The sequence below is a fragment of the Manihot esculenta genome, chromosome 10 (assembly GCF_001659605.2).
Source record: "Manihot esculenta cultivar AM560-2 chromosome 10, M.esculenta_v8, whole genome shotgun sequence".
Lineage (NCBI taxonomy): Eukaryota > Viridiplantae > Streptophyta > Magnoliopsida > Malpighiales > Euphorbiaceae > Manihot > Manihot esculenta.
In genome coordinates, this window is record NC_035170.2 from 3,999,251 (window position 1) to 4,012,811 (window position 13,561).

The 13,561-nt window shown below is 27.9% G+C and overlaps 2 protein-coding genes across 2 annotated transcripts; both read left to right on the top strand.

The window, feature by feature from the left end:
* Positions 1-4,484: 4,484 nt before the first annotated feature.
* LOC110624567 (ABC transporter G family member 1) lies at positions 4,485-7,126 on the top strand. The gene is made up of 2 exons (XM_021769763.2): positions 4,485-6,935; positions 6,967-7,126. The coding sequence occupies exon 1, from the start codon at positions 4,665-4,667 to the stop codon at positions 6,921-6,923; it is 2,259 nt and encodes a 752-aa protein (XP_021625455.1). The 5' UTR covers positions 4,485-4,664; the 3' UTR covers positions 6,924-6,935; positions 6,967-7,126.
* Positions 7,127-9,297: 2,171 nt separating this feature from the next.
* LOC110624140 (histone H4) lies at positions 9,298-10,507 on the top strand. Its single transcript, XM_021769247.2, has 2 exons — positions 9,298-9,355; positions 10,006-10,507. The coding sequence occupies exon 2, from the start codon at positions 10,025-10,027 to the stop codon at positions 10,334-10,336; it is 312 nt and encodes a 103-aa protein (XP_021624939.1). The 5' UTR covers positions 9,298-9,355; positions 10,006-10,024; the 3' UTR covers positions 10,337-10,507.
* Positions 10,508-13,561: the final 3,054 nt, after the last annotated feature.

Here is a 13,561-nt window from a genome sequence, read left to right on the forward strand (position 1 = left end):
CAATAGTTCAGAAATCAAGAACGCGATCCATTATGAGGTAAAAAAGATACGAGTAATTCAGCATACGCGTTATCACTATAAGGCTGGTTCCTCCCTTGACAATACAAGTCTCGGTACGAAATCACTATCATCAAATATAGCCTTGTATATCTCTATTGTACTTGTGATTGCAGATTTTCACTTAAATAGCCGCCGAATTACCTACCGGATTATCTGAAAAATACCATACTCATCATAATCTCTTACATGGTAAAAAAAAATTATCTGCAGAAATAAAAGTACGCTATTCCAACACGCAAATACTCATAAATTCTTCATCTTCTCTAATATACTGACTTGAGCGTCGAAATATATGCCGTAAACACCTATCAGCTCACATTCTATTCCTTGCAGATTTTATCAATCACGTCACAACACCGTTTCGATTACATCATCATTTTATTTTCAGTAACGTGATTTGATTCCTTTGCTAAAAAATTCATTAAATCTCCTTTATTTACTTGGATAGGACTGATTTTTTATCATCTTATCACACTTTCAAAATGACCGGAAGTTCTAAAGCATCTGTTAACATCGTTACTAACGAAGGAGTCATAGTTTTCTCTACTCTTGATAATAAAAAAAATACGTTTTCACTGATTAACGAAATAAACCTCAATAATTTAAATCACGAACAGATATTCTAATATATGCAAAGGTTGCAGGTGACTCTCGGATAGTACAAGATTTGGGAAGAGGCGTCTAAAATAGATCTTAGGAGAGGGATGAAACCTCTATAAATATAACAATTTAGAAAAATAAATTTAGGAGTTAGACTAAGATTTATGTAGTATAATTATATGATATTTATATTGATGGCATAACAATTTTCTTAATGATGGAATAGAATTGGTAAAGCATTTTCAGTACATGGTTCTCGCCACAAAAGATTAATTAATTAATTTTTTTTAAATTATAAAAATTAAATAGAAAAATATTAATTAATTAATTAATTAATATATATTTCAAAATTGATTGAATAATTAATTAGTTTTTTCGTAGTTTAAATTTGATTGTAATTATTTATTTATTTATTTAGATTTTAAGAATAATTACCTAAATACTCTTAGATAAGCCAGAAAAATTCCAGGCCGCCATACCCACTTGGCCACAGTGAGCTCCAATATATTTCTATATACAACAAAGTTTAAGTCTCCATCTCATTTCCTGCATTATATCATGCATCTTCTGTGCTCTCAACGGATAAGGTATGAGCCAGACGTTAGCCATTCTTATTTATATTTACGTAACTCACTTTAAAAAGAATTGAATGGTAATAGAACTGCATGTAACTGTTGATGAGAAGTATATAATATTTTTGAGTATTCGATTCGATTGAATTATATTAAAATAAGTTTATATTTTATGTAATTAAATTTAAAAATTTGTATTTGTAATGAATTTAAATTTTATATATAAAATATTGAATTTTGTATCAATAATTAATTTAATATAAAATATATTTTTTAATTCATAATTCGTTTTATATATGTTCATTCTAAAATTAAAATTTAAATATTTTTAAAAGTTATTTCAAAAAAAAAAAATATTATTTTTTAAAATAAAAATTATTAATAAAATATTTTTTATATAAAATATTAATTAAAATACATAAATTAAATATATTTGAATATTATTCCGATTTGTTCGGTTTTGCAGCAGTATTTGAGGACTTGGAAGGCTTGTTTTCCATTGCAATTTCGGGTTTCTATGAGGGGGTGGGCAACCTGTTATTGCTGAAACTTTGGCCTTGCGTCAATGTTTATCTTATGCTAGAGATTGTTTTCTTCAGGCGGGTTGTATTTTTACGGATAATCAATCCTTAACCTTGGCTATTCGCTCTCCTCTAGATGACTTTTCAGAGTTTGGATTAGTTGTTTCTGATTGCAAAGATGTTATGCGGTCTCAGGGTAACATTCATGTTTGTTGGGTACGGTGTTCAGAAAATAGAGCCGCCCATTTATTAGCTAGAGAGTCTATTAATCATGTTAGATTCAAGATTTGGATTGACATTCCTGATTGTCTCTTGGATTATTATTTTACAAGATAAATAAAGTTTTTCTTGATTCAAAAAAAAATAATAATAATTAACTTTAAAATGTTGAGTATTAAAAATATTAATAAGTTCCGATTGAAATAAAATGATTTCAGTTGGTATCGTACTAATTACCATCCCAAAGCCTAATTTAACTGTTAAATTTAAAAACGTATACTAAATAATTTATATATTAATTTAACGGTTAAATTTTAAAAAGTATATTAAATAATTTATATATTAATTTAACCGTTAAATATTATAAATTTTTTTTTAAAAAATATACTTAATATAAAATAATTAATTAGTATAAGTTTTTATAAAATTAAAAGATTATCTAATGAATTTTTGTATATTATATTGATTAAATAGTAAAATATTTAATAGTTAAAATTAATTAATATATATTTTTAATTTTTTTAAATTAATACATAAATAATTTAATTTTTATATACTATAAAATTCAATAATTAATTTCTTAATTCAAAGTTATGAATTTGGATGCATGTATCTATTACGTTAGATTATTTTTCTTGCCTTATATACTAATATAATTATATACTAATATATAAAATAATAATAATAATATAAAAAGAAATATAAAATAAAAAAAATCCCTCAAGCCTTTTCACTCCACCTTTGATTTTTTTTTTTTCTGAAAAAAGGAATTCAAAATATAATTCTCATTTTTGTTTAGTTGTCTAGAATACTTAAATTCTATTAGAAACTTATTATTATTATTTATTATTAAAATTTATTATCAGGAAAGATCTCATTTTTTTAAAATATTATAAAATAAATTATTTTTTATATAAAATATTTAAGACATAAGAATTCAAACCTTTAAATACGGTTAATCCTATAAATACTAAAACTATTAAAAAAACACTTAATCACTTATCGAGTACTGTATAAAGTATTTAAAATATGAAAAGAAATATCATTTAGCCAGTATTTCTAAAGACGTAGTAAATAAATTTATAGATTTACTAATTATTAATGGTTTTATAATGGCTAAATTTATATTTTTAAAAATAATTAAAATTATTTTTTATTATATTAAAAAAATTTTATTAATAAAAAATATAAATTCATTAAAAAAATAAAAAAAATATGTATATAAGATGAAATGATGATCGTTGCTATTGCTATAACGAATTATTAATTTAAAAGAATAAAGAGATTTGGATAAAGTTTGATAGACAGATAATATTTACCGGATTGAGCACGTTTTTGAATTATAAAATAATTACCCTAATCAAATTTAAACGGTTTTGATATATCTAATTTTTTTGAGTTGAAATTTAAATATATTAAATTTTGCAAATATCTTCTTGTTATCTCGTGTTCAAATTTTAACTGAGATAATATTTTGATGATTTTAGAGTAATTATAGCATGGAGGTAAAAGATAATCTTCTCCTTTTATTATAATTGGAGTGAATAATTTTAAAATAAGAGGATAAAATGATTTCAATAGAGATTTTTCCATTCTTTATTTTCATTAGATGTATATGAATTTATAATATAATAACAGTTATAATACATTTAATTTAAATATATATTACTTTTTATTCTTTAGACTTTTATTTTTTAAATTTAAATATGTATTATTTTTTATTTTTTAAACTTTTATTTTTTAAACAAATTAAATATAAATAAATAATTTAAAATATTTATTCTTTTTAATCAATTCATCAATAAAATAATAAATAGAAAATTTTTTATTTGATTAAATAAATTATATAAAGATTTAAATATTTAATTTTTTTAAAAAAATAAAAATTAAAAATTAAATGAATAAAATTTAAAATATTTTAAATTTATTTAAATATATTTACCTTTATATTAAATATATGAGTAGAGATATTAAATTTTAAAAATATAGAATTAATTTATTAGTTATATTAAAAAATAAAGAATTAAAATGTAATTTTATTTTAAAAAATTTAGAAAGGGAAAAACACAATAATACAGTCTCAAAACCATTTTGCCACGTGTCATTTCGACTGATCAAAGTCACGCAAATACGACATCACACTACCCCCTTTTCTCCAATAAAAAGTGTACGTATATACAAACAGTTTACTAGGCCTTTTTCTTACAAAGTATTAATAATTAATTAATGAAAAATATAATAAATATTTTTTAATTAATAAAATAAAAAAATATTAAATAATTACTTAATGTTTCTCTTTTTTTGAACGGAGTATGTTAATATTTCTCAAGACAATTTTACCTCCTTCTTCCTCCGCGTTTTACCGTTAAAAAAATAAAAAGAAACAATGACTTAGATACTGCAGTTCCCTTTAATCCAAGCTAATTATATAATTTTTTTTTTAAAAAAGAAAAAAAAATCCAATAATTCACGTTATTGTGCGCTTTTTCCTATATAAGTCGCAAAAATGTGGAACCAACCTCCTCCTCCTCCACACTTCTCGTCTTTAACGCTGTTTCCCCATTCCCGTTATACCAGCGCAGCGTATGCTTCTCCAACTCCAACCTCCTTCACGCCGTCAACGTTACTCTCACTCTTTCTAGGATCTCTCTGATCGATAAACACGCTCTTCCCTTCCTTATAAAATATTATTATGTCTCGCGTTGTCGCGGATAAATTCTCTACCAATAAAGATACGTCGCCGTTTTATACTCAGGCTATGGAGCTTCATCACCTTTCCTCACGTGCCGATAACGGCGCGTCTCCCTCTCTTGTCCAGATGTTTAATCGCGTTGGTGATGTTCGGAGAGAAACTACTGGTGATGGAAGTGAAACGCCGGTTCACCAAGTGCTTGAACTCGCTGATACAAATACGGAGGCGCCTAGGTCTATTCCTTTCATTCTCTCGTTCAATAATCTGACCTACAACGTCAAAGTCCGCCAGAAAATTACGTTATCGGGTATACTCAATCGGCGTCGCCACCATCACCTTGGACCTGTCACCTCTGCGGAGCCAGCTGTTGGAGAAAGTATATTCACTACAACGAAGACTCTACTCAGTGACATCTCCGGTGAGGCTCGCGACGGTGAGATTTTAGCTGTGCTTGGAGCTAGTGGATCGGGAAAATCCACGCTTATCGACGCATTAGCGAACCGGATAGCGAAGGGGAGACTGAAAGGGACAATAAAATTAAACGGCGAAGGTTTGGAGTCACGGATGTTGAAAGTGATATCAGCTTACGTGATGCAAGACGATTTGCTGTACCCGATGCTCACCGTCCAAGAAACGTTAATGTTCTCCGCCGAATTCCGGCTGCCGAGAAGTTTATCAAAATCGAAGAAGAAAATGCGAGTCCAAACTCTCATCGATCAGTTAGGACTGCGAAACGCAGCTAATACAGTCATCGGAGACGAAGGCCACCGAGGGGTCTCTGGAGGAGAAAGACGCCGTGTTTCTATTGGAATAGATATAATCCATGATCCGATTTTACTGTTTTTAGATGAACCGACGTCAGGTTTGGACTCTACCAGTGCGTTTATGGTGGTGAAGGTTTTGCAGAGGATAGCACAGACTGGGAGTATAGTGATCATGTCCGTACACCAGCCGAGTTATCGGATTCTTGGTTTGCTTGATCGGTTGATATTTCTGTCACGTGGCCAAACCGTTTACAGTGGACCTCCGATGCATCTGCCGTCGTTCTTCGCCGATTTTGGTCATCCGATACCTGAAAACGAGAACCGGACAGAGTTTGCATTGGACCTCATTAGGGAACTTGAAGGGTCTCCAGGAGGAACTAAAAGCTTGGTGGAGTTCAGCAAATCATGGCAGAACATGAAGCATACTCCAAATACTGAACCAGACCGCCATGGATTGTCGCTGAAAGAAGCAATAAGCGCAAGCATTTCAAAAGGGAAGTTGGTCTCCGGAGCTACGAACAATGACGCAGCCTCAAATTCAACAGTGCCCACATTTGCCAACCCAATTTGGATTGAAATGGCAGTTTTATCGAAAAGATCAGTGATCAATTCAAGAAGAATGCCGGAATTGTTTGGAACTCGATTTGCTTCACTTTCGATTACAGGGTTCATTTTAGCTACCGTGTTTTGGCATCTAGATGATTCACCAAGAGGGGTTAAAGAAAGACTAGGATTTTTCGCATTTGCCATGTCCACCACATTCTACACTTGTGCAGATGCTCTTCCAGTTTTCCTCCAAGAAAGTTACATTTTCATGAGAGAAACTGCTTACAATGCTTACAGAAGATCCTCATACGTGCTATCTCATGCGCTGGTTTCATTACCTTCATTGATTTTCCTCTCATTTTCCTTAGCTGCCATTACATTTTGGAGTGTGGGACTCGACGGAGGATTCTCTGGTTTCTTGTTCTATTTCTTAATCATCTTTGCCTCCTTCTGGGCTGGAAGCTCGTTCGTTACATTTCTATCCGGCGTCGTTCCTCATGTTATGCTCGGTTACATTATAGTTGTGGCAATCTTAGCCTATTTCCTTCTCTTCAGTGGCTTCTTCATCAACCGTGATAGAATCCCACCTTATTGGATTTGGTTTCATTACATGTCTCTTGTGAAATACCCCTACGAAGCAGTGTTGCAAAATGAATTTCAAGATCCCACCAAGTGTTTTGTAAGAGGCGTTCAAGTTTTCGACAATACTCCATTTGGATCATTGCCCAGTTCAGTGAAAGAGAAATTGCTTCAAACACTGAGCACTACATTGGCGATGAACATAAGCAGCTCCACCTGCGTAACTACAGGATCAGACATACTGAAGCAAGAAGGGATAACAGATCTAAGCAAATGGAATTGCTTGTGGGTGACAGTGGCTTGGGGATTCTTGTTCAGAATTCTATTTTACTTGGCTTTGTTGCTGGGAAGCAAGAACAAGAGAAGGTAAATGATAGTATAAATTGTGTTTGATTCAAAAAAAAAAAGTATAAATTGTGTAATTTGGCTTTAGAATTTGACCGTGGTGTAAAACTGTTGCATATATCAGCATAGTTTATAATAATTTTTTTTTATATATATAACATCACCTTCATATCTACGGCTCAACTTCTCTATTTCTAATTAAGATAATAAAGTGATTATATATTTCATGATAAATATTATTCCAGCAATTTATGTATTTTGCATTCCCGTTATATTGATGAACTCATTTAATAGTCATAACTTCAAAATGGCAAGTGAATTTGGATCACTTGAATTGCGGCCTCCATTTAGTTCCACCCCACAAGCTTGCTAGCTTCTTTCACATGTGTCCTCTTTCCTACGGTAAGGGTCAGAGTTAGCACTAACGGATAGTAATGAAACTTGAAATGGAAAAGGAATAAAAATATAACTAACTTGGTATAGCAGCTTTCACAATGGAGCAATTCTTGCCAAAATTAATTCTATTCATAGCTTTCACAAAGGAATAAAATATTTATTTTATTCATAAAATTAAATTCTCAATCTAGCTTGACTGAAAAATTATTATATAATTCTATTTTTCTTGCTACAAAAGTTAGTTTAGTAATTATTAATTAAATATTTATATTTATATTTATTTTTTGAGCCTATTATAATAATGGATTTTAAGGTTAAAATTAATTCAAACCTTCAAATACAAAACGCAGCCGAACCCATATCTCAAATCCAAAAACCCATTGCACTCTCAGCCCAAAACTCAGTACCCATATCTCAAATATCCTTAAAGCCATGACTATGGATTGCAAGGAAGTGAGTGGTTCCTGAGCCCTTGTCTTTGTAGTGGGAGTTAATCAGATCCACTGCTTCTTTATTGTGGCACTCAACTATCACTTTAGAGAAACTCATATCATAAATTATAAAAAAAGAATTCAATTAAATTAAATTTTTATAAAATTCTTATTTCAAAGGAGGAATTATGTACCTTTAAAAGTTGAAATATTTAAGTATGTTTAACGTTGTTATTATAATTATAAATGAAAATTTAAAATATTAGAGTATGTTTATTTCACAAAAAATATTTTTTAAAATAATATTTTTATTTTTTAATATTTAAGATATTTAAGAACATTAGTAAAAATAAAATATTTTTTTAATAAAATAAAAAAATAAATTACTTTAACAAAATGACTTTTTTCTTCTAAAGAAAAATAAATTTATATATAAATTTGTAGTGTATTTTATTTTTTAAATAATAAAAAATAAATTATTTTATTAAAAATATTTTTTAAATATAAATTATTTTATTAAATAAATATAATTTTTGAGTTATAAAATGTTTAAGATTAAATTTAACATAGTTATTTATAAATTTTTTTCAAACCAAAGGTAATTTGTTTTTAAAAAGAACATTTATTATTTAATTTATGTATCATGAAAAACTCCTGTTTAAAAAAAATTATTATTAATATTTTAAAAAATCTACTAATTAATTATTATATTAATTTTAATTATTAAATATTATAAAAATTTTAAAAAATTATTATTTAATTTTTATATTATAAAAAAATTTTAATTAATTTTTTAATTTTAATAAATTTACTAATCAATCTATTTATTAAATTCAATTAATAAGCGTTTTATTATTTAGTGTATGTAATTTTAAAAATTTATTAATTAATTTTTTTATATTAAAAGTATTTAATTTTATTTATAATATCTAATAGTTAAATTAATAAAAAATTAATTTTTAAATTTTTAAAAATATTAAAAAATAATATATTTTTTGAATTTAAAAAATAATATATTTTTTGAATTTAAAAAATAATATATTTTTTAAATTTAAAAAATTAATTAGTTCAGTTTATTAAAATTAAATAATAAATTTTTTAACAGTTTAAAATTTTTTAATATAAAAAAATTAATTAATAAATATTTTATAAAATTAAAAAACTAATTAATATATACTTTTTAAATATATAAATTAAATAATAAAATATTTAATCCTTAAAATCGACGGGAGGAATTACTTGAAAATTTAATGTATTAATATATTTTTTAAAATAAAAAAATTAACTACTCAGTTTTACCGTAATAAAGGATAGATAATATTATGAAAAAAAAAAGTAGCTTTCAGAAAGGGAGCCAACTGCAGTCCCATTTCCCAGCTTGGGCAATGGGCTGCGTACCAGTTTGCCACGCCATCAATCCGCATTGCTTACAGAATCGAAATCGTGACCGTCCAATAGAAAAATAGCGGTCCATATTTCTCCTTAAAACTTCAGGCACGGATCCGCAACAAAGTGTCCCGCCTCGAAACTTTGTATAAATGCCTCGGTGCCATTCTCTGGCTTCCTCACCGGATCGAGCAAGCTCTTAATCTCTCTTATTTGATTCTATCCTCAAGTTTCTCCATATCAGGTTCTTCACCTTTCCCTCTCCCCCTCTCTGTTTTCATTGTCCCTTTGCTTCTATGATCTATTCCTTTTTCTGTTCATGGCCTTCTATTGTTTTTAATTAATTTGTTATGTTTTTGTTTTAACAAGACTAAAATTGGGTCTTCTTTTAGTTTCTGTTATTAGTCTTAAACAAGATTTTGATTGTGGTTCAAATTTATTAGGTTTTGTAAATTTTCATCCAATTTAAAGAATTTCCGTTCGGTGATTTTGTAAATTCCGTTAGTATTTTGTGAATTTGTTTTTTGAGGTTGTATGTAGATTAGGGTTTCATTGTTATCGGAACTCTGTTGCTAATTTTGGTTAAAGTGGTTGTTATCCTCTGGCTGTTGCTTGGCTTGCTTCACTTTTAACTAATAATTTGGAGTTCTGAGTAAAATATCAGAACCAATAAGCAGCTGTTGGTTTTCCTCCTTTTATTTTGAAAGAAAAATATTACTCTTTTCCTACTGTGGTGGTTGTTTGGCAGAGGAGAAAGTATCGGAAAAAAAAAAGAGCTTAAATAATGTTTTTTTAATGCAATTGGGAAGTAAAAAACTATCAGATGGAAGAGTTCAATCATAGATTTCTTGGGTTTCATTTAGTTTTAACTAATCCATTGAATCAAATTTACAGATCCAGTTTCTAAACAAAAATGTCTGGGCGTGGCAAGGGAGGCAAGGGCTTGGGAAAAGGAGGAGCCAAGCGTCACCGCAAGGTCCTTCGAGATAACATTCAAGGAATCACAAAGCCAGCCATTCGTCGATTGGCTCGCAGAGGTGGTGTGAAACGTATCAGTGGTTTGATCTATGAAGAGACCCGTGGAGTACTGAAGATCTTCCTTGAGAATGTGATCAGAGATGCTGTGACCTACACAGAACACGCCCGGCGCAAGACTGTTACAGCCATGGATGTGGTGTATGCCTTGAAGAGACAAGGCAGGACCCTTTATGGATTTGGTGGTTAGGGCTTTTAGTTTTATTGGATTGAAAGTCTTGCTGTCAAGAAATTGTGTTTCTTTAGCTTTAGGTGTTTGTGGGTGTGTGGTTATTTGTAAGTAATTCAATGGGTTTGATCTGATTTTGAGCTTTTGTTGTAACTATGGTGGATTTGGAATGAAATGGTGGTGTTTGATTCATTGATTTCTTGTGTTTCTTTAGCTTTAGCTGGCTCAATTTGTTTGTTTGGACTGATTCTGGATCGAAAGTGTAATGGTCGAAAGTAGAATTGAACATAAAATTGATTGAAATTTCCCTCCCAATTCATAATTACCTGAACTTTTTCTTTGGTTTGTCAGAGTTAAGACGCATAAACTTTGAAAGGTTTTTGGGAGTGTATGTAGACTGTGACACCTTTGATAAGGTTTTGGCAGTGTATAAATCTATATACGCACCCATTTAGGTCAGCCCTTCTTGAAGGGCCTCACCTCAACTAAAGCTTAAGCTTATAGGGCATGCCCTTGAAGAGGCTTTGAGTCCATATTGGCTTATTCTTTGGTATTAATTTTTTTTGTTTTTTTAAGAGTTGGAATACACAAGAATCACACTTGTATCGAATCCAAGTTGAAACTACAGTAATTTTAATAATGATTTTTATTGAATTCAAGTTGAAATTATAGTAATTTTAACAAGATTTTTTAGTAGTATATAAGTTAAAACACATTAATTTAAGTCAGAACACAACTAGAATTAATTTTGTAAGTGGATTATTTTGAATAAATCTGACAAATTGAGACCTGTAACCCATGATTCTAAGAAGATGGTATTTATGGGAAACTCGTGCATAAATTTGGATAATCAAAGAATTAACATGCCTTGGATTTGCAGCTAATAAGGCCTTTTTAAATTCTGTTTACATCTCTTTATTCCTATCTTGCATTGTTGGATTAAGCAATTAGTTCACTTCTGGTCTTGCGCGCTGCTTCCCTCCCATTGCGTTGCATCCAAGGAAACAGGCGAATCTGTATTATGCAAATTAAATAGACCATCATTATTTGACCAAGGAAACGTAAATTGCTAAAATAAGTTAGGGAAAATAATTATCTTTCTTTTTTTTTTAATGAAGTACCAAATTTTTATTTCTCTTAGAGAAGTTTTTTCTCTTAAGGAATAAGAGTTTTTCTAGAAACTTACTATTCATAATTTTCCCCATCTCGTCTGGACGGGTTGAAAGAGAAATTTTTTTTTAAATATTTTTATTTACTTTTTCTCCATCTCTTGTTTTGTTGGGCTTTTTGTAAAATTAGGGTTGGAACTATTTTTATTTGCGGATTTGGGATTAGAGAGATTTTATTTGCGATTTTAGGGTTCGACTGCCACGTGGCAGTCGAAAAGGACGCTTGGCGAGTGGCATCAGGCTTTTTTTTTTTTTTTTTTTTTTTTTTTTTATAAATGTGGTATTTTTTATAATTTTAATATATTAATATTTAAAATTTTTTATTATTAATATTTAAATAAAAAATTACTAAAATTATATTTCAGAATTATATTTCAGAATTATAAAATTGATATTATGTTGCGATTAGATGGATAAATAATTATTATATTATCTTACTATTAGATGTTATACGAGAATTGAGTTATTTATAATTTATTAAAAAAATAATTAATTAATCTAATTCAAAGTAAATTAATTAAATTAATTATATTTAATAAATTATAAACAATCAGTTGATCGCATGCAACATTTAAGTGGCCTATAATAATATTCTATAATTCTAAATAGCAATTAATAAAATGTAAATTTAATTTTTATAATTTTAAATATTAATATTTATTTATTTATTTTTATAATTATAAACAATAATATAATTTAAATAATTAATAAAAAATAATAATTAAATATTATATACGATCACTTGATTATTTATAATTTATTAAATATAATACATCTAATTAATTTATTTTACAATTAAATTAATTAATTAATTAATTTTTTTTATAAATTATACTTAGTTCTCATATAATATTTAATAATAAGATAATATAATAATTTTAAATATTTTATACGAATTGTTTATAATATATTAAAAATAAAAAATAACTAAATTAAGTAATTAATTCAATAAAACTATCGTATACAAATTTAATAGCAGTATAATATTATAATTCTAAATATTTTTGTGTGGAATCACTTTACTATTAATTTTTATAGTATTCTTACATATTAAAAATATTTTTATAAAATATAATAATTATTTATAACTAATATTAGTATTTTGTAAAATTATGAAATAACATTAAACGTGTATAAAAATATTAATATTATTTAATTGCATAATTACTTATTAATATATTAAAATAATAAAAAAATTTATCCATCTAATCACAACGTAATATCAATTTTATAATCCTAAAATATAATTCCAATAATTTTTTATTTAAATATTAATAATAAAATTTTTTAAATATTAATATATTAAAATTATAAAAAAATATTTATTATTATAAAAATATAATATAAATAAAAAAAATTAATATAATATAAATATTTTATTATAATATATTAATAATTAAAAAAAAATGTCTGGCACCATTTTAAGTGGAGGCAGACCACATTTAAAAAAAAAAAAGTGGCGCCAGACTCTGGCGCCTGTCAAAGAGGCGCCATGCATTCTTTTCAGCTGCCACGTGGCAGCCGAACCTCAAAATCGCAAATAAAATCTTCTCAACTCCAAATCTGAAAATAAAAGTAATCCCGACCCTAATTTTGCAAAAAGCCCTCTTTTATTGTACTTTTTGTTTGCTCTATTACGCATAAGTTGAAATCTCACATACTAGTACCAAAATATTGTCGAGTTAATCCAATAAAGGAGCTTGGTGGTGAGGCATGGAGCAGGAAATCTAGTGGTTGCATGTTTCTTTTGGCTTTGACTCTCCTTTCTAAAATTTCAGTTTATTTTATTCATGGTATTTTACTCTTTGCGTTTGAATGTGTGTTTTAGTGCTGTTATGACTATTGTAACAAGAGTTTTGTTTTAATCTCGATGGCTTCTTTTCTTCCGAAAACTAGCACATCCAACAGAGAGGAGCGACCCATCTTTTTTTTTTATCAAATTCTTATTACCGGTATTTTTATATTAATTTGTAGGGCTTTTTATTTCTAAACTTATGTGTTTTATTTGTTTTTAATCTCTTAGACATAGAAGCTTGTAATATGTGTTTGTGAATTTTAGGTCTTTTATGTATTCTTA

Excerpts from the sequence above, each read along its gene's own strand:
- LOC110624567 (XM_021769763.2), top strand. The coding sequence starts at position 4,665 with ATGTCTCGCGTTGTCGCGGATAAATTCTCTACCAATAAAGATACGTCG.
- LOC110624140 (XM_021769247.2), top strand. The coding sequence starts at position 10,025 with ATGTCTGGGCGTGGCAAGGGAGGCAAGGGCTTGGGAAAAGGAGGAGCC.